Here is a 24,519-nt window from a genome sequence, read left to right as displayed (position 1 = left end):
ACACATTTAGAGGCTTGATATTTTTGTTTCCAGTGTGCTGTATGGTCATCGCCTCATCGGAGAGCAGTAACGCGTAAATAAGATACCTGCGAAGATGATCGGCCCTTGGTAGGATGAGGAAGGTCAAAGGCTTTTGATGCAAGCAGATTCAAGGCCGAACAATCCTAGATAAAAGGGCCAGACAGATTGTTGGTTGTCATCAACTAAGCTGATCAAGTTTAAGAAGAAAAAACAAATTGATAGTAGAGTATGCGGGGAAATAATACTTACAGGTACGTTGGGAAAAAGTTTAGCAGATTTGAGAAATAAGAGTCTGCTTCTCCACACTGATCCACAACAGTAAGTATTGCATCTGAAAAGTATAGTCAAAGAGCTAATATAACGCTACTAAAAATATTATACTTTCATGTTCCCATCAGTGGCAATCTAAATGTTGCAATCCTATAAACATATACATGAAATCAAACACATATATCTTGATGAACTATCCATCGGGAATCAAAAAGAGAGCATCAAGAACATAGGGGAGTGTAAACACACATCATCTCATCATTTATGGGATGCTATAGAGAGCGAGTCAAAGAGCTAATAGAACGCAACAAAATTCATAAATTCATGTTCCGACCAAAGGTTTTCACAATAATTACCAATTCAAAAAACACATATTTGAAGTCACGCGTAATCTTCATGAATCATCATTGAGAATCCGAAAGAGAAAACCGAAAACACATGGGCGTACACACATCATCGCATCGTTTATGTAATGGTATAAGGAGAGTCTAGGAGCTAATAAATAGTAACAAAATTTCAGAAAGCATGGTATTTACAAAATCATGAATTTTTCCAAATAGAACTTTCTTAGTTAAGACATAGAAATTTAAATCTGATCTAGAGATTTAAATCCAGCTTCAGGATCGGCATGTGAATACACACAAAAGAAAAGAAAGAACTAACCCCATCAAATTGCATGAAGCTGAATAGTAAGCTCGAAGTATAGCTCGTACATCTGACCCATATCATCAGTATTTCAGTTCAAATACCGAAGGGTCGTGACGGCCATAAGGTACATGATGTACATAGCGATGGTATCGGTGGCTCAGAGCCTGAGCAGAAGCTATGTTGCTTTGTTGACTGCGGCCAAATAAGAACACTTGTAAGAAGAATAATCCAGAAAGTGTATAGGTTTTTAAATCGAAGTAGACAGTAAGAATAATTACCTTTCGATTGACCATTAGCAGATCCACGCCCATCAACTCTCCAATCTCTTATTATTTCCAGCTTCCGAGAACAGAATTTCTTAATAATTCAAGTTTCCAAAAACATAAGAAGCCTCGTCACCACAACCTTCCTACAACGGCTAGCCTTAAGCTCAGAGAAATAGAGCTCCACAACAACATGACATCGAAATCTCTAGCAAAATCAACAATATAAACACTGAGAAAGAAGTATGATCATAGAAAAAGGAAGGAGTTGCGCAAAAAAAAAAAAAAGAACGGGATAATGGGATAGCAATATAGGGATCGATAATTGAGAAAAGGAAATGTCTCAGTACCTTTCCATCAAGCCAGGACCAGATCACTACCCATCGACGCTCCACCTTTCTTGACCATAACCAGATTAGTGGGTATTGAGGTTCCAATTCCATAACGATTGCCATTTCTCAGCTGGGGAAAGGAATCGAAACAGACAGGGTTCCTCAGATCGAAACGAACAAACAAAGTGAAGGAGACGTGTTAGGACTTTTTTGGTCAAATGAGAGATTGGGCCTTGTCATTTCTACAGAAACATAAATGGCCCAAATTGAAGTCAAGAAAACTGGCTTGCGGAAATAAAAGATGGACACGTGTCCTTAATTGTCCTCTCCTTCTTGATGATGTGGAGGCCTAAGAAGAGAGAAAACTCTCATTTATTGTATAAAATTTCCTTTTTTTATAAGTAAAGTTTTATTTTTGGAAAAAATAAAAAAGTCAGTTTTATTTTCGTATTAAAATATGGTACAAAAAACGCAATAGTCGCCCTTCGAATCCGGGACGCAAATCAGTTTAACTCAAATATCAGAAACTTCACCATCTCTGCTGCCTAAGCAATTGAAAAATTGGCCCCAAGTTATTTTAAATACTGATCGGCCCCCAAGCAAATGCTTGATGGGCTTGTATCCAGGCCCGGCTCTGATAAGTTACATAGCAGAGCATAGAGATGAACAGAGAGATTAAAGCAGAGATTTTCTAAACCTGACTTGACAGAGAAGTTAGGGTGTGGCAATTACTGTGAGTGAGCGTAGGCACGTCTCCTGTGCCCTCCCTCCTTTGATATTATTTATTGTGAATGTCACTCCTTCCCTGATTCCCGGTTACCGCACAATCTGACCCGAGTTTCAAATGATATTTTTTAGATTCTTCGATCCGACCCAGGTGAAATTTTTTATTCTTGCATTTTATTTAAATGAAAGGTTTTTTCATTTAAAACCCAAAAATATATGATCCACATTTCTTTTTATATAAACCTAAAATTTTACAAATCGCCAAAGCTTACAAAATTTTAGTTCTTCCTTCCTTGATTCCTGGGTTTGACACCGGAGATTTCAAATGTTATTTTTTGGATTCTTCGATCCAACCCAACCCGACCCGGTAACGTCGAACTAAAGTAAATGGAACAAAAAGAATAGTAATAAGAACTGTGCAACTCTCCTAATGTTCATTGACAAAGGCGTCCGTAACCGTATTTCGATCATTAAATATGGTTGAAGTAGAAGATTTGCGGGAATAGACACGAGTAGAGAAATAGAATCACACAAGTTGAGAAACAAAGTCACACGGGAACAGAGTCACACAATTTGAGAAATGAGATCACACAAGTGTGTACCATGAGCTCGATTCCTCTCAGAACTAATTTAATTTTGAATCCAAGTGATTAATATGGTTGGCTGTAACAGATGATCGGTCCCTCTTTGACTTTAGTCGGAAAGTACTTCAAACTTAGATCATATGGTGTGATAGATATATAGTATAAAGTACGTTTTTCTGAAAGCTGACCGGATCAGTCGATAGAGCATTATAAAAAAAAAGTTGTAGAAAATTCTCTTTTTAATGATAATTTAACATTTTTCAAAAAATATCTTTAGCGTCCCTTTTAAAATTTTGGAATATTAATGGACCAGACACATTTTAAAAGTCGATTAATAATTAAGCCCGTAATTTTCATTCATGTGTTTAAGAATAGTTTATTTGTGGATGTTCACTGAACAAAACTAGTGTTTTTTTTTTGAAAAAAAAACTAGTGTTTTCCATGTTTGTTTCTTTCATGTCTTCACGTAGGTTTATTCCGTAGTTCGTTAGTGTCGATCTATCGGTTTACATTACCTAAGGGAATTTACAAACTATACCTTTTTATATATTTTTTTCTAGAATTATTAAACATATATTTTTTTTCAAATAATCCAATCTCATCAACGGTTATAAAGGACATTAAATTTAAAACAATAAAATATATATTTTCTTGTATTTTGTTCTTCCACAATTATTCAATAAACTTATGTAATCAAATTTGAACTATTGTTGTATCAACTGATAACAAATCCAACACACTTATTAATCTTTCTGGCGACATGTTAGATTGTAAATAATTTTAAGTAATCTCAGTTAAAAAAAAAAATCAGCTGCGGTTACCTATAGTCAATAATACGTGATAAACAATTTTTGTATGTTTGATGACAATTTTCTATTTTTCAAAAATTAAGGATTTCAATAAACTTTATATTTTTTGTCTTATTATTCGTCGAAAAATCTTTAGCTAGATAAACAAATTATCACTAATTGTGTTTGAATACATACGAATGTACGATCTTGTAAAGAAGTTTTCAAATTCAAACATAATGTCCTGAAAGTATTATAACTGACTTTTTCAAAAAAGTGTTATAACTGAAAATTACTAACAAATTTTATTTTAACTATAAAAACTTCATCTATATTTTGTTTATAAACACTAATAAAATATAAAACTAAGAAAGTCTCATTTGACGTCTCAATCTGGCATATTCTTCGGGCAGCTCAACTCAACCTTTCGTACTTCGTATAATCTTAGCCGTGTCCTGAAGTGCATTGAGCAAATTTTTGGAGGTTTTGATGGTGTTCCCTCGGATGTACCAAGAAAGCGGCGGTAGATTAAATGGAGGATATGGCTCAAAGTATTGGTTTATGATCAATTTTGTCGCAATCTTTCCTTGGCCACCACTGCATTTTTTATATTCTTCTTGACTTTTTGGTAACCTCTTTTTACACAACCGTTCCTGATCTACATATACAGGCTCCAGTTTATAGTTGCCCTCGAACACTTTCATCAACATTACTTTCTCTTTCTTATATTTTCCCTGTCAGTAAGCTGAGTTAAGTACAAAAAAGGTGTTGATTCTTGTGGGAGAAGCTTCTTACCGTAAGATCTTGTTCGTTTTCTTCCACAATTAGATGTAACGGGATAGGAATAGAAGTCAGCGAAAAGAAGTCATAAACCACAGCTTTCTCGACCTTGATGACCCGCCTCGGACCATCCTCCGTCAAAACCTTTATTGATATGTTTTTCTTGATAATAAACAAAAGAAAATCACAATCTCATGTATATTTAATACCAAATTGGAATCATATAATGATCAGAAAAGAAAACCATAAGGTCTCGCCGCTTCTTCTCATCATAAAAATGACTGCCCCATGAATCAATCAACCATAAGTAGGTTAATTCAGGCGCAGCTCCTATGGTCATTTCTAAGTTCATATGGTAAACACCCTTCTTAGTTGTTACCTTCAAAGATCAAAAAATTAAAGAAATTTTAAAGATCTTGTTCTTGATTCTACCAAGGCAAAAGGATTTTTGGGTATTATATTTTGTTTGGATATTTTTTTCTTTACCTTGACCTTGGGAGGGGGATTTTGCCAAGGATGCTTCTTCTCTTCTTCATGCCAAAGTATATGTTGTATCCTCTCCTCTTTTTCATCATAGTGTTCTTTCCTATTCTTCTTCTTGTTAGCAGGAGCATTACTATTAGTGTCTTTCTCTGACACCAACTTAGATTCGACATTTTCAGATCCTTTTGACTTGGCCTACATCAACAAACAGAATAAAATGTGCGTTTATATCTATTTGACTTCCTCAGGTCCTCTGATTGATGATATAAGCTGACCTTAAGAGACTGTTGACTGTTCTTACTGATCCAGCTACCAAATCCAGGGAATACACCCATTTTCTATTCGAAAGTTTAGCCCACCAAAACTAATACTTACCTGATGAGAGGAAGAGTAAATGACGATCTAAAACTTGAGTATATATATTATGGTTTGTGGAATGCCAGTTAAAGTATATTCTGCACTTTGAGAGAATGGTGTACGTTAAGTTTTATGCATGGCGAAAAAATGAAGTGGGCAGCTCAATTCTCGTGATTACATGACGTACAAGCGAGACCTTTCTGGGGAAAGAGAAGACCCAAGTTCTCAGAAAAATGAAAACCCACCAATGTGCATGTTCGGTTTTTGGTAGAGTCCAATATTTTTTTCAATGTATAATCAATTGTAGGATCTATGCGATTATCCTCCCTCGTCCATTGCTACAAGTATAGAATCTTCTTGTGTTTTTGGTTTTAAGCGGTCACACAAATGTTCGTCTATAAACAATGGCTCTAATCTCCAAGAACCCTCAAACATTTTCATGAACATTGTTTTCTCTTCATTATATTTTGACTGCTCTCGACAATAAAGGGAGAAAAAAACAATTTGAAGTGGTGAATACAGAACAAAATAGTTTGAAATTATTTGTTCTTGTGAAAAACTAGAGAAGTACAATGAAAACATAACATTAACTACGAAATTAACTCTCTGAATTCTCATAACAGATGATAGTGGCAACAGCAGACTCTGCCATCAGACTATCAGAGAGTTTAAACTTCAATTTTATTTACGTTACAATTCAAGTTGTGTGAATGTCACGTGTCCTTTAATCCAATTGCAGCCTTTTCTTCTTCCAACCCATATCTCAAAAAGTGTTACATGCAGCTGATAGAACACATGCCAGTCAATGGATGGTTGTCTCCTGCTAAAATCACCTCAGCAACATCGTAATTTCTTAAAACAAAATTGGACATGTTGGTGTATGAGTGGCAAAAGTGGTTAGAGGCCATGCATCCGTTCAAGAAAATTAGAGAATCCTAACACAAAAACATAAGTAAATAAGAGGTTTAGGTTCTAATGATGGTACTTATTAATTATTCCAACATACATCAGATTCAGTTACACACTTGAGATGATCATTTTGTTTTGGAACACTTTTTTTTTTGGAACACACACACTTGAGATGATCACACATGCATCTTTATTACTAACTGAGACTTACAAATCAACACACACACACACAAACATATACATATTCTCTGAGAATCCTCTGTTTTGGTGGAAGAGGAACAAAAGCTTTTCCTCAGCCAAAGCAGCTGATAGGGTCCTTACAGCTCTTTGAAGGGGATTGTGCATGGCCACTCTTCCCACCTTTGGAGAGGTAATGCTGATGGTATTCTTCAGCTTTGTGGAATTTCTTTGCCGGTAAGATCTCGGTCACAATCTTCTTCTCCAAATTCTTCTGTTGGTTCTCAAGAGATGAAAAGCAATAAGGAGTATATTACGTTTCCGGCTTTGCAATGTATGAGAATCAGATGGTTTTTTACCTATACAGAAAAAGTAATATTTACTTTAAGACATCATGAAACTACATATACGAAGAGCCCATAGAAATCAAAAAGACCATATTGATTGTTGGATTCCTTACCAAATAAGAATTTTGAGAACATCCAAAACTGTATCTTCTAGCACAGAGTTGGAAGATTCTGCAAAATCAATAACAATCCAGATCCAGTTATAAGAAATCAACAGTAACGCAAAAAGCATAAGAATGGAAATTATAAACAAATAAATTAACTGAAGCTCAATGAAGGACAGCTTTGATCCATTTTGATATCTTCGTAAATCCAGTGTGGCACTTGATGCCAACCGTAACACCTACTTTAATAAATAACAGTCCATCTTTATATATAAAAGGGGGACAAAACACAAAAATACAGAACCAATGCTAATTGACTGGAAATCGATCTCAATGCTAAATAATAGTTTCAGATTCACCAGGCTTGACGTTCCTAGCCTCCCAGTACCGCAGCAGACTCGCCTCCACAACCGATGAACACCTACCGGACTTCAAATCAGAAAAACACCCTTGAGTTAGCCATTGAGAGAGATGGGTATAAGAATCGAGTTTAAAATAGATGAGTAGCAGAGAGATGAATAGATCGCAAGCTCCAGAAGAGGTATACTAACCTATTTCATCTCAATTTAAAAAACTTTTAAGCTGCGGCAGTTAATACTAGTCAATAATAGTATGTGATAACAATTTTATGTATGTTTGATAACAATTTAAGGATTTCGATGAATTTTCTATTTGTTGTCGTATTTGATTGTCGAAAAATCTTTAGTTATAATAAACAAATTATCACCAGTTGTGTCTGAATGTATCCTATTTTTTTTTTTTTAAGTTTACAAATTCATACATGATGTCCTGAAAGTATTATAACCGAAAATGACTAACATATATTATTTTAACCATAGAAAACTTCATCAACTTTATTTATTATAAACACTAATGTAAATTTAAAACTAAAAAAGTCTAATCAACGGTTTTGGTGGCATATAGGAATGTCAACCAAGGATCTGAACCGTTAAGGCTTGTTGTGGCAAAATTGGGCCTTTATTTAGTAAGCCCATAAACTTTCGGGCCTCGCGAGATAGTACTGTGCGATCGGGCCGAAAGCGGGATGGACCACAGGTTAACCTGCGGGATATTGAAGACCCGCAAATAGTCTCCATTTTTGCCTTCACCTGAAACAACGTGAGAGAGAGAGAGAGAGAGAGAGAGAGAGAGAGAGAGAGAGAGAGAGAGAGAGAGAGAGAGAGAGAGAGAGAGAGAGAGAGAGGAGGCGATTCGGTCTTAGATGTTCGCCGACGACAAATGGAGCTCCGATGACGGATATTTGAAGGTTGATGATACTTCCAGACTACTCCCATGTGTCTTCTATCTCCAAGAGTGGAGCTTCTTTAAGCCACCGGGAGAAGTATTCGAACTCACTTTCCACCGAAGACGAGATCCAGCTCCGGCGATGGGTTCTTCAGCGACGGTGACTACATGCATGTCACATGCAAAGAAAGATCAAACATGGTTTGTTGTCGATTTATATTTTCTCGGGTCTAACACTCTAACTCATTATTTCAGGTGGGTTATCTTCTTCTTCTGGAGCTCCTTTGCTTCGATCCACCACCGGAGCTTCTATTCTTCTTAGATCCACTGCCAGAGCTTCTATTCTTCTAAAATCCACCACCGTCACTTCGCCTTCGCTGCATGCATGGTCGTCTTTTTCTCCATTTATCCTCTTTAGTTACTTGTTTTGTCACTGATATAATTTTATTGCTTGTGATGCTTGCTTTTTAGCTTAGTTTGATGTTATGTGAATGTGTTATGTCTCTGTCTCGGTTTGCTAGGTAGCTCAGTTAACTGTTGTTTGAAATTGTGGGTGTATTCTATCTCTATTTTTGTATTAAGTCTCGGATATGTATTTTGTTTTTGTAGGTGAACAAAGAGGTGGCTGGTGATGACTGTGAATGCCGGTGTAGGCTACGATATAGCACACCGGGGTGTCCGGTCATTACCACCAGCTGACGTTATATAACAAATTAGTTTTGTGCACTTGGAGCAAGTTGTAATGGACTACAAGAACAATATATAGCAAATTTGATACATCTTTAATAGCAGATGCTTCATGTATCTTCATTATGTGCACTTAGGTATGTAGTGGAGCAGCCTGAAGCGTCCTGGAACAGCATTCAGCATCAAAAAGCATCCTGGAGCAGCCTGCAGCGTCAAGAAGCCTCCTGGAGCGGCCTGCAGCGTCAAAAAGCGTACTGATGCACTCCATTAGCGTCTGTCCCGCAGGCCGTCCCGTAAAGGATTGTGCACTTGGCAGGGCGGGATTGGGCAGCCCTTTTGGAGACCGCAGTCCACGCGGAACTGACCCGCCGTGACCCGTAAATATGAGCCCGCTGTAGTACAGGACGGGACGGACCAACCTGTACTGGTATATTCTGTTGAGACTTGGAATTCTCGTCTTATTAGAGAATGTTTACCAAGTCTGACCAAAGGTGCAGGAGTATTCTTTTTGTAACAATAGATGACGTGGCAAAGAAGTCTGTGTTAAAAGAAGATCTACTCGAAATGAGATATTCAAGGATTATGTGACGAGATTTGGGTTTATCCAAAGGAGTCGTTAGGATCATCTAGGTGGTAATAAAAAGGAGCTGGAGAGGTTTTTAGCTAGTCACGGTTTTGAGAGATCAGAGAGCTGGGTGTGAGAGTTTCTTATCAAGCATAATCAAGTGTGCAACGAGAGTTGTGTTGCTTAATTTGATAGGTTAGAAAATGATCAATGTTGATTCACAAGCTGCGAAGTCATATTATTCTGATTAAACAGATTCGTTGTAATTTGTTTTAAAGCTTTTCTAATAAAATATTGAATTTGCGTTACTCCTGGAATTCATCTTTGCTCTAAATTCTTCATAATCTTCGGGCAGCTTAGCTATTCTTATAATCTTAGATGTGTTCTGAAGTGCAATGAGCAGATTTTTGGAGGCTTTGATGGTGCTCCCACGGATGTACCAAGAAAGCGGCGGTAGATTAAATGGAGGATATGGCTCAAAGTATTGATTTATTGTCAATTTTGACGCAGTCTTTCCTTCGCCACCACTACATTTTTTATATTCTTCTTGATCTTTTGGTAACTTCTTTTTGCACAACCGTTCTTGATCTACATATACAGGCTCCACTTTAAAGTTGCCCTCGAACACTTTCATGAACATTACTTTCTCTTTCTTATATTTTCCCTGTCAGTAAGCTGAGTTAGGTACAAAAAAAGGTGTTGATTCTTGTGAGAGAAGCTTCTTACCGTAAGATCTTTTTCGTTTTCTTCCACAATTAGATGTAACGGGATAGGAATAGTAGTCAGCGAAAAGAAGTCATGAACCACAGCTTTCTCCACCTTGATGACCCGCCTCGGACCATCCTCCGTCAAAACCTTTCTTTTTATGTTTTTCTTGATAACAAAAAAAAAAAGACATCACATTCTCATGTATTTCTATATATTTAATACCACATTGGAATCATATAATATGATGAGAAAAGAAAACCATAAGGACGCGCCAATTCTTCATATCAAAAAACGAACTGCTCCCTGGGTCAGTCAACCAAAAGAAGGTCATATTAGGCGCCGCTCCTATGGTTACTTCTAAGTTCATATGGTAAACACCCTTCTTAGTTGTCACCTTCAAAGATCAAAATATCAAGAAATTTTAAAGATCTTGTTATTGATTCTACCAAGGCAAAAAGATTTTGGGTATTATATTTTGTTTAGAGATTTTTTTTCGTACCTTGACCTTGGGAGGGGGATTATGCCAAGGATGCTTCTTCTCTTCTTCATACCAAAGTATATGTTGTCTCATCTCCTCTTTTTCATCATACACATATTCTTTCTTCTTCTTGTTAGCAGGAGCATTATTATTGATGTCTTTCTCTGACACCGACTTAGATTCGACATTTTCAGATCTCTTGGACTCGGCCTACATCAACAAATGGAATAAAAATGTGCTTATATATCCATTTGACTTCCTCAGGTCCTCTGATTGATGATATAAGCTGACCTTAAGAGGCTGTTGACTGTTCTTACTTATCCAGCTACCAAATCCAGGGAATATACCCATTTTATATTCGAAAGTTTAGCCTACCAAAACTAATACTTACCTGATGAGAGCAAGAGTAAATGACGATCTAAAACTTGCGTGTATATATATATATTATGGTTTGTGGAAAGTTAGTTAAAGTATATTCTGCATTTTGAGAGAATGGTGTACGTTAAGTTTTATGCATGGTGAAACAATGAAGTGGCAGGCTGGCAGCTCAATTCTCGTGATTACATGACGTACAAGCGAGATCTTTCTGAGGAAAGAGAAGACCCAAGTTCTCAGTAAAATGAATCAAAACCCACCAAAGTGCATGTTCCTTTTTTTTTGGTAGTCCAATTTTTTTTAATGTTTATCAATGGTCGGATCTGAAATTTAAAATACCATAAACATTTAAAAGTTATTAATAAACAAATTTTGAAAATTTTGGGGCTATGCGATTTATGTATAAACTCTTTAAACTTTTTTCTTTAAAAAAAAAGGTTTTATCCGGTTGTGCCATGAATTGGCACTGCTTGAATCAACAATAGGTAGTCAGATATTTTAGGGTTACAATTACATTAATTATAATTACATTAATTACATCATTCTCCGATTCGTATATCTCATCCCGTTACTTCTCCTACGTGATCTCCATCTCTCCTTTATGTGCTCATCTTTGCTCTTCTCCAATACAACGCCGTTTTCTCCTTGACCATCATCATCATGGCCTCCTCCTCCTCCTCCTCGGAGCCTAGCAGCTTCAGCGAGGAGATCTTCAATCATACTCTCTGTGGTTTTAATGGTGATCCCGCGAATGTACCAAGAAAGTGGAGGTGGAGTAAGTATAGCAGAAGGCTGAAACATCTGATCCATTGTCACCTTCGACCCTACCCTTCCTCGTCCATTGCTACAACTATCGTAATCTTGTAGAGTTTTTGGTTTCATGCGGTCACACAAATGTTCATCTATAAACAATGGCTCTACTCTCCAACAACCCTCAAACACTTTCATGAACATTGTTTTCTCTTGCTTATATTTTGACTGTGCTTGAAAATAAAGAGAGAAAAACAAATTTGAAGTGGTGAGTACAGAACAAGAATAATGATTTTTGTGAAGAATATAATTATATCTTACGGTGAGATTTTTTCGATTTTCTTGGACAATTAGATGTACAGGGAAAGTACCAGCCCACCAAAGAAACTTCCAAGCCGCGGCTTGCTTCACCTCCACTGTCTGCATTGGTCCTTCCTCCATCAAAACTTTTCTTGATATGCATTCCTGGTTTAGAGATTAAGAAAATTATCTTAATAATCACTACTTTTTGAATCATACAAGACAGCAGAGACCAGCAAGCACCTTGATGTTCTTGAAGTATCGTTTGTTGTCTGGATGAGTAAAAATGTTGTAGACTGATTCAGGAGGCAATCCCACGTTAAAATATACATTCAAATGGCAAAACGAACCGTTTTGTGTTTTCACCTGCAAAGACAATATTTCTTTGAATACCAGCTACTCTATGTTTTGAGATTTTTTTTTTTGGTTATGATCATACCTGAACCTTAGGAGGTTGATCAATCCATGAAGGATTATTTCTCCAAGATTGTAATTGCCTTTCTAACTTCTCCTCATCTCTGTGCTTATCATAAGTAGTCTCTGCCTCTATCTTGTTAAGACTCTTGACCAAGCTTTGCTCTTTGATATTCCTTAACCTCTTGAACTCAGCCTATATCAACAATAACAATAGCACATAAAGCATGATCCAACTAAGTTCTCTATTTGATTAAGCTTCTTGAGATATAAATGGAAGTTTAACCTTGAGAGGCTCTTGAATAGTCTGATTAATCCAGAGCACAAATCCAGGAAACACATCCTTATTTTCAAACATATTGAATAACACTAACGCCGGTCTTCTTATCTGATCTTGAAACTTCAGAGCCCCCCAAAACAGAGCAAGGTGAAAAATGACAGATCAAGGGTAATAGAAAGTCAACGATATGGTCTGAGGGAGACAGCCTATACAGAAGGTTAAGTTAATTAAGAAAGGTGATTAATATTAATAATACGGATTAGTTGTGTGGAGGTTGAGTGTACCATACGGGTCGGGAACTAGTTAAAGAACTGGAGCAAGTTCTCTTCTCGTGAGCTCCTCTTTCGACGTTAAAGCATGTGCGCAAAATCGGCCGGACATTGCTTTCGAGTCGTGTCTCTCGCTTGCCGCAACCGATCCCGTGAAGGTGAAGCCCTTAACCAGTATCCACTGCAAGACGATCAAAATTCGACTCTGGTTTGCAAGTTTGCAACTCAAACTCAGTCATTGATTTTTTTTTTTTTTTTAATTTTTTCATTAACTAAAAAATTAAGTGCGCAAAAGAGTCCAAAAATGTATAGATGCCTTTGTTGAATAAAAGATTAAACGTTTTGTTATTTAAAAGGTGTAGGTAGGAGAGCGACGTGACGGCCAAGCATCATGGACTTATTAGATCTGTAATTAATGGGCCTATGAGCCGATTATAATTAGTGGTTGGTTATTACTTTAAATAGAGTCGGTCTGGTTATTTTGGTTTGGGGATGCTTCCGGTTACTAAGATGCATGTTATGCATGGTTTGGAGAAGCTTAAGATAGATGACAAATTGATTCAAATACAGAATGAATTGAATATGCCCATGATTAAGAAAGCTTGATTTTCATTAGTTACATGAATGTGGAGTAGGTATCGAGAGGTATTAATATGTTGGTGTTGATTGCCTAACAAGAAATCACATTCTCTAATCATTTACGTAGACATGTCAAGCAAAAAATGAAGGATTAAAATCATTTCTTCTTCCACTTTGTTTCAAAAGCTAGTAAAGTTTCAGTATTATTTATATACAAAAAGAGGGAGTCATTCTATATGACTAGAGGAAACTTGTAAACTGATCAATCAAAGAATGGATCATCAACCAAAGCGGTTTATCTCTCCATAACGTTTTTTAAGAGAGTAAAAAAAAGAGTGCAAAGAGAGTGGTGCATATGCCTCCGTCAAGATGGAGCCCAAAGTCAATCCTGCCTTTCTGGATCACTGCTCGTCGTCGTCAAGCGCTTGATCTGTTCTTCTAGCTGCAACCATTTCATGAACCATCATCATATATAAACGCTAATGGTAATCTGTAAAAATGAAGATCAATGGTGGGTGAGTGTGGCTATACGTATGTGCACAATCACAATACCTGAGCGTTTAGTTTCTTCTGATTCTCAAGCTCCTCTTCAAGCATCTGCACCCTGCATCATTTGAAACCATTGGAACAATCAAATCAAAGTTTCCCAAATTAATTTTGGAAGTACCGTAAAAAAAAAAAAAAAATCAAAAGTGGAGTTTTATCTTTAGTACTACCTCTGCTCCAAGAAATGAACCTGAGAAGATAGAGCTGCCTCCCTTGCTGTCTGTGAACTTAAAAAGACTCTTAATACTCTGTCCTCACACCAACTTCCTCTCTATACATAATGTCATTAGCAAAATGAGAAGCAAAACTCAACCTGCTCGTCTTCGGTATTCACGTTTGCGTTTGTGTCTTCTGTTAAAAATGAAGATCACAATCAAAATCAACTTGTAAACCAGAGCAGATGCAAGAAATATATGAACATGAAAGATTACCAGCAGCTGGAGCATAGAGTTGAAACAGTCCGGTTAACCTCTCCTGCCAAAACACATGAAAGAAGATAGTGTACAAACGTACAACAACCAGAAAGAAGAATATAGAAACAACATTTTATGGAGTGGAAAAATTATTATACCCTCTGGATGTCATTGTTGATCAGGAGATTCTGTAGCAATGGGAGGATCTGAGCAGCATCGCTAGTCATAGGATTCGCAGCACTAGCAGCTTCATCGCCCTGAAGAAACAAACTCTAATTAATCCACAGCCACTATTGCAATTAACGAAAGTAAAAGTTCGACTAATCTTTAGAAGACGAAAGTACGAGAGCGATCGTAAATTAAAGAAAATCGAACCGTTAGCTTCTTCACTTGAGAAACAACGAAGCCGCGGAGCGAACAGTCGGAGAAAGAGCCTGGAGCGGTGAGCGAGCGCGGCGGAGAGTGAAGTGGAAGAAGGCGGAGGAGGATGAAGTCCGTAAGCGAATCGCCGTCGAAGAGAATCTCTCTCTCTCTGGGACTTTGTGAAGAGAGTGAAAAAGTTAGTTAGAGTCGCGGACTTTATAGGACCCGCAAAAAGTTTGTTACTCGTTGCGCGGACTTCTAATTAACCTTTAATCTGGTTTTAGCGGACTTTGAAATCCGATACATCTGTTGTGGATTTACCTCTAATTATATATCATAACTGCTAAAGTATTCTTCAAATACATCATTAGATAATGGAGGGAAAAATAATTACAATAAGATTTCAAATATCAACATTAATCCTGGCCTGGCATCTTTCAGTTCTAAATTATAATCACTCGTATCACATTTAAATTTATAATAATTATTTGTAGTATATATCTCTGATACAATTAGATTTAACAGTCTATTGGACTCAGCAAAAAAAGAATAAATTAGATGATATTCTCTATGTTTCATATTAAGTGTCATATTAATGAATTGCTATTTTATATTTTTGTGTATTATTTTAAAAATAAAAACATGTTTTACTGTTATCTTAAAATATTTCTCTCTTTCTAAGTTTTAGTGAAAATATCTTATAAAATTGAGCAAAAATGGATAAAAGTTTTCCAAGTTAAAATACTAAATAAAATAGAAAAGTATGAGAGAAGAGAAGAAGGGAAAAAAAGAGAGACGTCTCGTTATAAGGAGACTCTTCCACTAAGTTTAGGTACTACTTCTACACTTGTAATTATTATCTGATTAGTTTGGTTTCATAATATTTAAATTTTTTGTTGAAACAATAAATTTTACTAATATTATATACATTAGGTACTTGGATGAGAGATTATGTTGCTGCTAAGAGCATCAGCATTGAAGGATTATAGCAAAAGTTTACACAGTTTTCCACAAAAAAAAATATTAAAATATTTCAATAGTGTTGAATCCGTGTCGTGCGAGGTCGCTGAGAAGACCCCGTATCATAACTGTTATGCGGGTCCTACGCCACGCGGTGGCCCGCAATTGGATGAATATTAATTTTTTTTTTAAAATAAAACGAAAAACGAAATTAAAATAGTAATAATAGGAGCATTGGGAATAGAGAAGTGAGGTTTACCAATGCTGATGGTCTAATCTAACCTATACTAAAAGTGTTATATGAGCATCAGTGAAGCTATCCACGTAGGACAATTAAATCAGCCAATAAAAAATAATTATTTTGCCACGTCATATCAGTTCAAATCGAAATGCATAAAAACAGGCTTCTTCATGTGGGTTTATAATATTAAGGATTGGCCCAGATCGAGCCCACCTCTCAAATGAAATGTTGATCGTTTCTTTCATACGGACTCCGTCTTCTCCGTTTCCTACACCAGTAAATCTCCATTAGTCTCTTCAACAATCAATTATGTTCTTCACTCCCCTCTTAAAGAATTCGTTTCACTTCCCTTTCTTTCTACTCCTTTATAAACTGCTTCATCTACACTTATCTCAAATAAATCTGAAACTCTCCTAAGCTAAAGTAATGGTGATGAAACCCTAGACGGAAGTCTCGAGCTCTACCTCTTCGTCTTCTTCGGTTGATACCACAGTGATTCAGTTCGATTGATCCAGTTCGAGAGTTTTTTTTTTCAGGTTTGGATTGCAATGTTTGGGTTGAAGAAGCCTCTGGAAAGACTTTCCAAGCATCATAAGCCTTCTTCTTCTGCTTCTGCCTCCAAGTCGAATCCTTTTGATTCAGTTGATGAATCAGATGGCAATAAAAAGCACACCTTGAAGCCATCAAACAAGATCTCCCCTCAACCTTCCCTACCTACTACTAAGAAGAATCACGGCTTCAACCCTTTTGACGATGTTGACGATGAGGAGGTGGTTGAGAAGAGATTGAAACCTTCTTTCAAGAATCATTTCCGTGAATCAGGAGGCGTGGAGAACCAGACGGTTCAAGAACTTGAGAGCTATGCTGTGTACAAGTCCGAGGAGACCACCAAGACCGTGCCAGGGATAAGTAGTGCAAGGGATAAGATTTCCTTATCATCAAAACAAGGAGAGAAAATCACGAGGACTCACCACAAGGCTGTTGACATCGATCATGATCTCACTCGGGTAAAAAGAGATGAGATTGAGATTTTTATAAATTATGAGAAACTTATTGTTATGTTTTGTGTTTTGGTTTCAGGGTGAGAAACTTCTAGGAAGCCTCGGAGGCATTTTCTCAAGGACCTGGAAGCCTAAAAAGACTCGGTCTATAACCGGTCCTGTCATAACTAGAGGTATGCCTCTTCTTAAGAAATGAATCTCTTTTGCTTTGTTACTTCACCTAACTCCTTCATTTTTTGTTCTTCTGAGAAGGTGAATCCCGTAAGAGAAGAGTTAACAACTTAGAGACTAGAGAAAAGCTGGGGCTGAACCATCTACCTAAACCAGATTCAAGAGCCAATGAACCTCTCCCTGAATCCGCTGATGCTTATCAGAAAATAGAGGTGTGGATCTGTGATCTCAAATGTTCTGTTTTTGTTTGCCAGTATATTTAAGAATCATGGTGAGTCTGCTGTATTAACAGATGGAGAAAGCAAAGCAGGACGATGGGCTTGCAGATCTAAGTGATCTACTCGGCGAACTCAAGAACATGGCTATTGATATGGGAACTGAAATCGATTAATTGGAATTAATATATTCTGAATCCATTTTGGTTGTGCTTTCTTTTAAGGGAAATATGGTAGAATCAGGGATGAGAAGGGCTGCAATACGTTGTGGAATCGAGATAGCGTTTCTTATGGATGAGAAGTGCCACAAAACATTGTGGAGTCGAGATAACGTTTCTTATTAAAAAGAGAGAGAGAGAGCGAATGAGCCAGGTACAAGCGATGGAGAGAATGTGGTGGAGCTTTTGTTTAGTTTTGGTTTCTGGTCAGAGAAGTACACGCAAAGGAAGCAAACATCGTTCTTATTCAGGTCATTCTTGCTCTTAAACATTTCTCAGTTTTTGTTTTCTCAGAAAGCCACATCTCTGCTATAGTGTTTCCATTTAGATTATCATCACTTTCCTTAAGTATTGACGTGATGCTCTATCCTCGGACTCAGGAGTCAAGTAGGGTCATGTTCTGTAGTGATATATATTGCCTTCTCCTTACTGTTGCAGTATTACAAAATGATTTGTATAAAAGATGAATGCAAGTATCTCCATATAGGAGACTTTTTAGGTATATTACTTCTGTCAAGCACAAAGAGAGGACTTTTCTGCAATCCAAGCCTTAAAAGGACATTTTTCATCTTGATGCACCTTTGATACTTTTATCAACACGGTGGATTTCATTTCGAGATGTATTTGTTATACAGTTGTGCTCGATATGGTTTACAAATAGAGGATACATAAGCTGACAAAGGAGCTGAGTGTAGAGATACAAGTTAGCTTCTTTGAGGAGGCAAATAATGCACACTACAACTCAGTTTCCATTGGATACGTTGATGAAGTGACCTCGGTATTTATAGGAAGTTGCATCCTGATGGGTCAGGTGAGTCAATTAAGTTTGGAGTTGTACTGAGCTCAACTTTCTTTTGCTGATACCTTTTATTGAATTCAGGTTGTTAAGAAAATAATTATTTTAATCCTGGTAACAACTGGCTTTAAGATAGTTTTGAGTTGAAATTTTCCAAATTAAACTTTTTTTTACTTAATCATGCTATTTGGTTAAACATGTTTCAACATTTCTCTGGTTTTCAAAAGGTTTTTCAGGCGAAGTTTAAAAAACTGAAGTAGGTAAGTTAATCAAGATTTTCCTGTGTATTTTTCGTATGATCTATTAGTTGATGAAATCATAATTGAAGTATTGGTGCAATGTCTTAGTCTGCTATATGTTAGGATCAACGGTTTCCCGAGGAAGCTCGAGCTATGGTACTGAATACTGTTTTATCTCACTGCCATTGGCTGTGAACTTCAAGACGAGGGATTGGATTCGCGTGATCATTGGAGTAGAGGCACGAAAAGGCATGCTGGAGATAATGTGGTGAGCTATTAGGTTTAATCACGTCCATTTTCAAAGTCTCTTAGTGTCCTCTTATAGAATTGCTATGTCTATAACTTCTGTCTATAAGCGATTTTACAGGGACATGCGCAATAAATTACATGTATATCCAACAGCAGCCACAGCCGCAGACCACATACAATTTATCAAACGCTTCCATCTGTGCCTTCGTCTTAACAGTCTGTGTTAGTTTTAACAAGGCCTTTTACCGGATTCTTATCAATGGTTTAACAATAGCTCTTTCGATAAGCAAGTGAGTGCTCAAGTTCGTGGAATGTGAAGTTTTTTAAATAGTATTTAGTTTTTGCTATGTGTTTGAGTTTGTGTTTGAAATTGTGTTTGTGTTCTGTTTATTTTGTGCGTGTTTAAATAGCTTGGATAATGCTGTGTCTTAGATTCTGCTTTTGGATGGTGAGAAGATACAAAAACAGAGATAATTGGCTGTATCAACCTGTTGATCAAGCCAGACCAGAGGACTGGTCTGTTCAGTTTGAAGTAAGAGAGAGGCAGATAGAGAGGTACATCACCTTAAACATTGTATGCTCTTGGGTAACGAATGGTCTCTCCTTGAAGCTGAAAGATGATCTCTTGAAGCTAAAGAACCCATCACTAGAGTCAGTAAAAACAGAAAGTAAGTACGGAGCATATAAGATATACGAGGCTAAACCAATCTTCTTTAAGGAATCATTTCACTTATCCTGGGTTCATGTAATTCTCAACAGATATTTTAGCAAAATCTCTTTATCATTGATATTATAGGCTAATCATCAACCTTTATGTCCTCCTGTAAGTAACAAATATATTAGACACTTACAGAGTGAGTGTGGTCCTTAGCGATATTTTGGTTGCTTATCATTGTGATCTTGAAGCATAGACTCATACACATAAATTAAGAAATCAGATCAACTATGGAAATATGAGGAAATACAGTTATAAAAAGTTACTTTTACATAAAGTATGTAACGAATGGTTTGACTTTCTCATTGCCATAAAATTGGCCACATGTTTTGAAATATTTGTGTGACCATCTCTATAGAAGAGTTAAAAGAACGTTACAGTAATAATACTTTTGATCATAGATAGTGGTGTAAGTTCATAATGGCATTGAATACAAAGCTAAGCCAAACTAAGTTAGTAAATGTTGAAAGCCAAAACAATGTCAGCACGAAAGAGAAACTTAAAGCACAGAAAACTATTCAAAAAAAGAATAAGCAAATATCCTGTTTTGGGCAACATAGAGAGGTATTTCATCTTAATTTTGGCATGCTACTTGGCTCGAGAATACTATAAACTAACCCAACAAAATTTACAGAATCTTACAATTTAGCAATCTTCATGAGAATCTCCAATAATTTAGTTTAATCTTCTAATATGACCCACCCATAAATCTTAGAAGTTTAACCAAAAATAATTTAACTACTCATGGTCATGTAATTTTGTACTGTCATTCAAAATCTTTATTAAAATATAAGTTATTAGTGTTTTCTTAATTGTAACGAACATTTTCTATTTGTCATTCATATTTCAACTTACTATATATTTCTTATGTAAAGTATTTACATAAGTAACAGTTTGAGAAACGCTAACAGAAGGTAATGACTGAAATTTTGATAATTCGGAGTTGTGATCTTTTTTTCTTTTTTTTTTGTAACACTAAGAGTTGTGATCCAATTTTCTTTTTGTCAGCGAATTGTGATCCAATTAGAAAAGAGAAAATGTAAAAATACTATATATGTGTTGGATTTTCTATTTGAAACTATGAGATGTGCATAAGTTTGGATCAGTAGTGATTAAAAAAAATATTTTCATAAGAATTCAAATATGTCAGATAAATAAGCATTTAGATTATAAATACAGTTTAATTAACTTTTTATTCATTCACATATTCATCATCTCAGATATATTTTTGTATCATCAACAACTTGAACTTTAAGTTTCAAGCATTTTAAACTAAAGGTACAGTTTACTTTTTTTAAATTAACCGTAATTTATATGTATTATATATGTTAAATGTAAATATATTTGTCTGAACCCGGGCGTAGCCCGGGAAAGTCTCTAGTGCTCTTAGAAACTATAAACCAACAACTGTGGGGACAAAAGGGGTATGCTTCCGGTTACTAACATGCATGTTATGCATGGCTTGAGGAATCTTAAGATAGATGAAAGACTGATTCAGATATAAAATTAAATTGAGTATGAAAGAATGGCGAGGGTGGGTGGAGGAAGAGTGTGTGTATATGTTTATGTAACCAAAGGAAAAATGCTGTGTGCAAGGCTGCAAGCTGCAGCTTGGTATCGAGAGATATGTATTATATGTTTGTTTGAACTGTATAATAAACAACCTAATAGTAATAAATCACATTCTCTAGTCACAATTTTCTTAACTGAACAGTTAAACCAAAAATGAACGATTAAAATCACTTCTTCTTCCCCTTTGTTTCAAGAGCTAGTAAAGTTTCAGTATTATTTATATACAAAAGAGAGAGTCATTCTATATGACTAGAGTAAACTTGTAAACTGTTCAATCAAAGAATGGATCATCAACTACAGCGCTTTATCAGTCCATAACGTTTTCTAAGAGAGTAAAAAGAAAAGAATGCAAAGAGAGTGGTGCATATGCCTCCTCCTTCAAGATGGAGCGCAAAGTCAATCCTGCCTTTCTGGATCACTGCTCGTCGTCGTCAAGCGCTTGATCTGTTCTTCTAGCTGCAACCATTACATGAACCATATTCATACATAAACGCTAATGGTAATCTGAAAAAATGAAGATCAATGGTGGGTGAGTGTGGCTATACGTATGTGCACATCACAATACCTGAGCGTTTAGTTTCTTCTGATTCTCAAGCTCCTCTTCAAGCATCTGCACACTGCATCATTTGAAACCATTGGAACAATCAAATCAAAGTTTCCCAAATTTTGAAAGTACCGTAAACAAAAAAATATCAAAATTGGAGTGTTTATCTTTACTACTACCTCTGCTCCAAGAACTGAAGCTGAGAAGATAGAGCTGCCTCCCATTCCGTCTGTGAATTTCCACAAACTTAAAAGACTCTTAATACTCTGTCCTCTCTATATATAACGTCATTAGCAAAATGAGAAGCAAAACTCAACCTGCTGGGCTTCGGCATTCACGTTTGCGTTTGTGTCTTCCGTTAAAAATGAAGATCATAATCAATCAACATGTAAACCAGAGCAGATGCAAGAGAGTATGAACATGAAAATTTACCAGCAGCTGGAGCATAGAGTTGAAACAATCCGGTTAACCTCTCCTGCCAAAGCACATATGAAAGAAGATAGTGTACAAACGTACAACAACCAGAAAGAATAATCTAGAAACAACATATATGAATGGAGATTATACCCTCTGGATGTCATTGTTGAGTAGGAGATTCTGTAGCAATGGGAGTATCTGAGCAGCATCGCTGGACAAAGGATTCACAGCACTAGCAGCTTCATCGCCCTGAAGAAACAAACACTAATTAATCCACAGTCACTATTGCAATTAACGAAAGTAAAAGTTGGAGTAATCTTTAGATTTACCGAGTCGTTTTCTTCGGTTGAGTTGAGTTCATCGATTGACTCTTCGGTTGACTCTTCTTCTTCACCGATTGGATTCTCAGGAAGCTCGTCATCTTTCGCAACCGGAGGCGATCCCGTTCCTGATGAACACATTTTGCCTAATCCATGCATAGAATCAAGAGCTTAATCAGATCAAAACGCTAATCAAACTTCATATACAATAACCTTAATTAACAACGCAATGAAGTTCATCTACAGTAATCTCTACTCATAACAACACAAGACGAGAGACGACAACGTTACGAGACTATCCGATTCCAAAAGAAAACGAAACTTCACTGCGTTCCTAAATCTTTCTAGCGATTGTAAACGATGCAAGATCAACAACTACGAGAACATCTCTAAAGCAAACGAATCCAGCGAGTAGTTACGATCAGCGATACGACGAGAAAGAAGACGAAAGTACGAGAGCGATCGTAAATTAAAGAAAATCGAACCGTTAGTTCACGTGAGAAACAACGAAACCGCCGAGCGAACAGTCGGAGAAAAAGCCTGGAGCGGTGAGCGAGCGCGGCGGAGAGTGAAGTGGAAGAAGGCGGAGGAAGATGAATCGCCGTCGAAGAGAGTATCTCTCTTTGGGACTTTGTGAAGAGAGTGAAAAAGTTAGTTAGACTCGCGGACTTTATAGGACCCCCAAAAAGTTTGTTACTCGATGATGCGGACTTCTAATTATTTATCAACTTCCCTTTAATCTTGGTTTAAGCGGACTTTCATTTCATATATTTCCATTGTGATTTGTTGATTTACCGCTAATTATCATAATTAATAAATTCTTATTCAAATACATCATCAGATAATGGAGCAAAAAGATTTCAATATCAACAATTCTCACCATGCATCTTTCAGTTTTAACATTTTATCTCTTACACAATTAGATTCAACATTTTAGGTTCTATTGGACTGAACTCAGCCAAAAAACAACAAATTAGATGATAACTGATGAGTCCTTTTATCGTTCCTTGCGTAGAAAGAAAGAAAGAAAGAACCGTTTGACTCTTATTATTAAAAACAAGTCGACAGTGGATATTTTGGCAGTGCTTGGCACTTACATTTTTAAGACTTCATAAAATGTTATACAATTTTAATTTTTTGTTCCATTTTATTTGATTTTCAAGTTTTAATGTATATTTAATATTTATTTAATATGGTAAGACCACTAATACTAGGCAATGTGTTTTTGTTATCAGTTAAAATGTTTCAGTTAGATATTAAATAATAGTTAGTTCTTAAAAGTCAATTCAAATAAAGTTTGTATGATAAAAATAATACACAATAGGAAAATGACAAAAATATATAGTAGTAAAAATATCTTTAGTGAGTAATATATTTCTAACCTATTTACTATTAGGGATATATGTATTTTTCTATCTTTGATTGGATTGTTATTTTATGTCTGTGTGTTATTTTAAAATTAAAAACATGTTCTACTGTTATCGTAATCTACTAAAATATAACTACCATTCTAAATCAATATGTATTTTGTTTATTCGGTTAAAATACTTGAGGTTTTTGGTTTTTTGATGATAACCAAAAATAATTATTATTTTTTTGGTTTCATGTTATATAAATTTTAGACATTTCTGATGTCGAACCAATGGTTTCATATTAGAACTTATAAATGCATGAAAAATCAAATCAAATTTAGAAAATAATTGAAAAAAAAAATTATTAAGATAAATCATTTCATTATAATTTGATCGATAGTGAAAGGAAACAACAACAAAAAATACTCCAACTTCCAAGAGAATTAGAATCATCGCTTGTTATCCTTCTTGATTCGAACAAAAAAATATGGATATCCGTAGCTCTACGAAGCAAAGAAAATACTAATATGCAATATTCGTAAAAAAACGAAGCAAATCACAAATACTAATATTTTTTAAAATGGATATCTGATCTGATCCGTTATATGAATATATATATACATATATTTAATAAATTAAATATATATAGGTTATATAAATATTAGATTTTATATAAGTCTTACAATATTTTTATTTATTAAATTTATGAAATTACTTATTAGTATTCAAAAAGTAAATAGGCTTTTTT

The 24,519-nt window shown here is 35.9% G+C and overlaps 5 protein-coding genes and 1 long non-coding RNA gene across 15 annotated transcripts; 2 read left to right on the top strand and 4 right to left on the bottom strand.

Moving 5' to 3' along the window:
* Positions 1 to 3,861: 3,861 nt before the first annotated feature.
* Positions 3,862 to 5,343, bottom strand: LOC111199828. Of its 3 annotated transcripts, none has more exons than XM_022690276.2 (5): positions 5,171 to 5,343; positions 4,899 to 5,090; positions 4,657 to 4,791; positions 4,428 to 4,556; positions 3,862 to 4,366 (listed from the first exon to the last, which is right to left on the bottom strand). In XM_022690276.2, the coding sequence occupies exons 1-5, from the start codon at positions 5,228 to 5,230 to the stop codon at positions 4,052 to 4,054; spliced, it is 831 nt and encodes a 276-aa protein (XP_022545997.1). In that variant the 5' UTR covers positions 5,231 to 5,343; the 3' UTR covers positions 3,862 to 4,051. The 3 variants fall into 3 exon arrangements, with proteins under 3 accessions (XP_022545997.1, XP_022545996.1, XP_022545998.1); XM_022690275.2 differs by having other exon boundaries at positions 4,428 to 4,574; positions 5,171 to 5,342; XM_022690277.2 differs by lacking the exon at positions 4,657 to 4,791 and having other exon boundaries at positions 4,428 to 4,574.
* Positions 5,344 to 5,534: 191 nt separating this feature from the next.
* On the top strand, positions 5,535 to 9,314 carry LOC111199831. Its single transcript, XR_007315460.1, has 5 exons — positions 5,535 to 6,575; positions 7,143 to 7,330; positions 7,714 to 8,194; positions 8,290 to 8,773; positions 8,859 to 9,314. It is a non-coding gene; the product is annotated as an uncharacterized LOC111199831 (long non-coding RNA).
* A 146-nt stretch (positions 9,315 to 9,460) lies between these two features.
* On the bottom strand, positions 9,461 to 10,948 carry LOC106436212. The gene is made up of 5 exons (XM_013877169.3): positions 10,764 to 10,948; positions 10,494 to 10,682; positions 10,254 to 10,388; positions 10,013 to 10,159; positions 9,461 to 9,950 (listed from the first exon to the last, which is right to left on the bottom strand). Exons 1-5 carry the CDS (start codon positions 10,821 to 10,823, stop codon positions 9,570 to 9,572), a joined length of 912 nt encoding a protein of 303 aa, XP_013732623.2. The 5' UTR covers positions 10,824 to 10,948; the 3' UTR covers positions 9,461 to 9,569.
* Positions 10,949 to 11,242: 294 nt separating this feature from the next.
* On the bottom strand, positions 11,243 to 13,161 carry LOC106436213. Of its 2 annotated transcripts, none has more exons than XM_048738024.1 (6): positions 12,876 to 13,161; positions 12,598 to 12,797; positions 12,337 to 12,507; positions 12,141 to 12,263; positions 11,919 to 12,062; positions 11,243 to 11,825 (listed from the first exon to the last, which is right to left on the bottom strand). In XM_048738024.1, exons 2-6 carry the CDS (start codon positions 12,667 to 12,669, stop codon positions 11,382 to 11,384), a joined length of 954 nt encoding a protein of 317 aa, XP_048593981.1. In that variant the 5' UTR covers positions 12,670 to 12,797; positions 12,876 to 13,161; the 3' UTR covers positions 11,243 to 11,381. The 2 variants fall into 2 exon arrangements, with proteins under 2 accessions (XP_048593981.1, XP_048593982.1); XM_048738025.1 differs by having other exon boundaries at positions 12,881 to 13,161.
* Positions 13,162 to 13,583: 422 nt separating this feature from the next.
* On the bottom strand, positions 13,584 to 23,148 carry LOC111199826. 3 transcript variants are annotated; one of them, XM_048738031.1, is made up of 8 exons: positions 22,905 to 23,146; positions 22,429 to 22,565; positions 14,557 to 14,655; positions 14,417 to 14,459; positions 14,299 to 14,336; positions 14,156 to 14,205; positions 13,992 to 14,043; positions 13,584 to 13,881 (listed from the first exon to the last, which is right to left on the bottom strand). In XM_048738031.1, exons 2-8 carry the CDS (start codon positions 22,558 to 22,560, stop codon positions 13,822 to 13,824), a joined length of 474 nt encoding a protein of 157 aa, XP_048593988.1. In that variant the 5' UTR covers positions 22,561 to 22,565; positions 22,905 to 23,146; the 3' UTR covers positions 13,584 to 13,821. The 3 variants fall into 3 exon arrangements, with proteins under 3 accessions (XP_048593988.1, XP_022545993.1, XP_022545994.1); XM_022690272.2 differs by lacking the exons at positions 13,584 to 13,881; positions 13,992 to 14,043; positions 14,156 to 14,205; ... (1 more) ...; positions 14,417 to 14,459; positions 14,557 to 14,655 and adding exons at positions 21,293 to 21,594; positions 21,704 to 21,755; positions 21,859 to 21,911; ... (1 more) ...; positions 22,115 to 22,157; positions 22,250 to 22,348 and having other exon boundaries at positions 22,905 to 23,148; XM_022690273.2 differs by lacking the exons at positions 13,584 to 13,881; positions 13,992 to 14,043; positions 14,156 to 14,205; ... (1 more) ...; positions 14,417 to 14,459; positions 14,557 to 14,655 and adding exons at positions 21,293 to 21,594; positions 21,704 to 21,755; positions 21,862 to 21,911; ... (1 more) ...; positions 22,115 to 22,157; positions 22,250 to 22,348 and having other exon boundaries at positions 22,905 to 23,122.
* On the top strand, positions 14,775 to 19,813 carry LOC106388657 (SNAP25 homologous protein SNAP33-like). 5 transcript variants are annotated; one of them, XM_048738029.1, is made up of 7 exons: positions 14,775 to 16,969; positions 17,043 to 17,136; positions 17,216 to 17,346; positions 17,427 to 17,818; positions 18,203 to 18,378; positions 18,711 to 18,870; positions 18,970 to 19,813. In XM_048738029.1, the coding sequence occupies exons 1-4, from the start codon at positions 16,511 to 16,513 to the stop codon at positions 17,523 to 17,525; spliced, it is 783 nt and encodes a 260-aa protein (XP_048593986.1). In that variant the 5' UTR covers positions 14,775 to 16,510; the 3' UTR covers positions 17,526 to 17,818; positions 18,203 to 18,378; positions 18,711 to 18,870; positions 18,970 to 19,813. The 5 variants fall into 5 exon arrangements, with proteins under 5 accessions (XP_048593986.1, XP_048593983.1, XP_048593987.1 ...); XM_048738026.1 differs by having other exon boundaries at positions 18,203 to 18,870; positions 18,970 to 19,141; positions 19,262 to 19,813; XM_048738030.1 differs by having other exon boundaries at positions 17,427 to 18,378; positions 18,970 to 19,141; positions 19,284 to 19,813.
* Positions 23,149 to 24,519: the final 1,371 nt, after the last annotated feature.

Source organism: Brassica napus, chromosome A8 (assembly GCF_020379485.1).
Source record: "Brassica napus cultivar Da-Ae chromosome A8, Da-Ae, whole genome shotgun sequence".
NCBI classification, from domain to species: domain Eukaryota; kingdom Viridiplantae; phylum Streptophyta; class Magnoliopsida; order Brassicales; family Brassicaceae; genus Brassica; species Brassica napus.
The sequence above is the reverse complement of the archived record's forward strand: the minus strand, read 5'-3'. Positions and strand labels throughout refer to the sequence as shown.